The sequence below is a fragment of the Malurus melanocephalus genome, unplaced genomic scaffold, assembly GCF_030028575.1.
Source record: "Malurus melanocephalus ecotype Western Australia unplaced genomic scaffold, MMel_1.1 scaffold_744, whole genome shotgun sequence".
Classification (NCBI taxonomy): Eukaryota; Metazoa; Chordata; class Aves; order Passeriformes; family Maluridae; genus Malurus; species Malurus melanocephalus.
This window is the reverse complement of record NW_026623976.1, coordinates 41,131-43,152: the sequence shown is the minus strand read 5'-3', so window position 1 is coordinate 43,152 and position 2,022 is coordinate 41,131. Positions and strand designations below refer to the sequence as shown.

Here is a 2,022-nt window from a genome sequence, read left to right as displayed (position 1 = left end):
ACTCAAGGCAGTGCCAGGCAGGCACAGCGTGGCAGATCAGTGAATTCCATTCAAGAAGCACAGCACAGCTTGTCCTCGCCCCATGAGGACGGGTTCCCCATCAGGCTCTCTCACCAAAGCCTTCTGGAGGCATTGCCTTTRTCACCAATAACCAATTACATCATCTGCTTTTTCCTCCCCAGCACAGGAATCAAACATCTCCMTTCCCAAACCCTCACCAATCCGGATTGCAAATCGGGTTTCAATGCAGGGATTCACACCCAAGGGCTGGTGTCTCATCCCACACCACCCACATCACCGGGATCGCTGGCCCCACGTCCCACAGCAGCTTCTGTGGGATCTGAGCCATCAGGGAACGGTTCTGCAATCACTGCACTGCACTGGGCAGAGAAATGGCACAGCAGCACAAATCAGGATGGATGTGAACGCTGAGCACCAGCAGTGACACAGCAAGCACTCACTGCACAACTCCAGGCTGTGCAGACACAAAAGCTCAGCCTTTCCAAACCTGGCTTCTCCCCRTGCCAACACAAGGAAACCTCAGCCAGTGCAACAGGAGGAGCTCGYACGACTCCAGGATTTCTATTTTCCTGAGAAATGACACAAAACCACAGAGGGTTCCCACTCTCTGAAGCTCCATGAGCAGTTTAGGATTGACAGCACTCAGCAGCCATCGCAGAGCATTGCAAAGAACTGGAGCAACCTCAGAATCAAATATCAGCTCTAGAACAACACGATCACATTCAGTACAAAACGACATTCATCACTTCCGCAGCGCTTTCTGGGGGGAGGACGGCGTTGCCTACCTGCCTCTCTGGAAATTTGCATGAAGGACTCGACTCCTTTTTCTCCATAATTCCCTTCAGATGCCAAAGTGGATACATAATTCCATCCCAAAGCTTTCACAATGTCCACCATTGCTTGTGCTTGGAAGGAATCTGGAGGAACCACCCGTGAGAAGAAATCATAGCGCCTGTCATCGCTCAACTCTGGTGCAGTTGAGGCATAACTGATTTGWGGGATCTGTAGAAAAAAACAATTTCTGATAAATACACACATTCACAGACTCACGGCACTTCTCGCAGCAGCAGCTAAAGCCCGTGGCTTCAGCTGGGCTCTGGCTTTGCTGGGTGCAGCTGCATTTCTCCACCACGTTCCTTTACAACRGACCAGCCAAAGAAAAAAACCTTTGTGCTGCCTTCAGGTTACCCAAATAAAAACTGTAGACAGCTCTGGGTGTGCCCATCCATCATTCCTTGCTTTAAGGCAGTCAGGTACRGCACACAAACCATTTCCATCGCTGCCCCTGGCTCTGGTTTTACTGGGATTTGGGACCCTGAATGCAACCCAGATTAACTCTACACCTGCCAGGGCTGCTGAGAGCCAGGGACACCCTTCCTCAGCCTGTGGAGGATGGAAACCCCAGCCCTAAGGAAGAGCGGGGTTTTATTATTACTGATGAAGAGCAGGGTTTTATAGCTCCTGATGAAGAGCAGGGTTTTATTTTTCCTGATGAAGAGCAGGGTTTTGTTGTTCCTGATGAAGAGCAGGGTTTTGTTGCTCCTGATGAAGAGCAGGGTTTTTACTGTTCCTGAGGAAGAGCAGGGTTTTATAGCTCCTGATGAAGAGCAGTGTGAAGCTGCTGAGCACAGATTTCTCTGTCCCACGGGGCAGTCTCAGCTCTGTCCCCACACAGTCACTGCCTCTCCTGCTCTGGGCAGGGTGAGAGGGGCCGGGCAGTGACACCAGAGCTCTGCTGGGGCTGTTTGCCCTGGTGACAAAGGACCCTGAGCACTTTCTGAGCTGACAGGATGTTAACCCTGAGCCCAACTGTTTGAGTAACAATCTGGGACTGCTCCTTAAATTAAGGAACCTGCCATAATCCTGACTGGAGTGAGGGGCAAGCAGAGCTGTGCAGGGCACACAGAACGATGGCACACAACAGTCTGAGCAAAGGGCAGCACCTGGGGCCTCACTGCACACCTCTCCTGCACAGCATCCCACCAGGATTTATCATGCTGC

The 2,022-nt window shown here is 51.6% G+C and overlaps 1 protein-coding gene across 1 annotated transcript in view; it reads right to left on the bottom strand.

Moving 5' to 3' along the window:
* Positions 1 to 1,023, bottom strand: part of LOC130584650 (metabotropic glutamate receptor 7-like) — a gene marked incomplete at its 5' end in the record, with an annotated part of 55,671 nt that extends 54,648 nt beyond the window's left edge. The window contains one exon of the mRNA XM_057384764.1: positions 807 to 1,023. Coding sequence (XP_057240747.1) covers positions 807 to 1,023 — 217 coding nt within the window. The remainder of the gene's footprint in view (positions 1 to 806) is intronic.
* Positions 1,024 to 2,022: the final 999 nt, after the last annotated feature.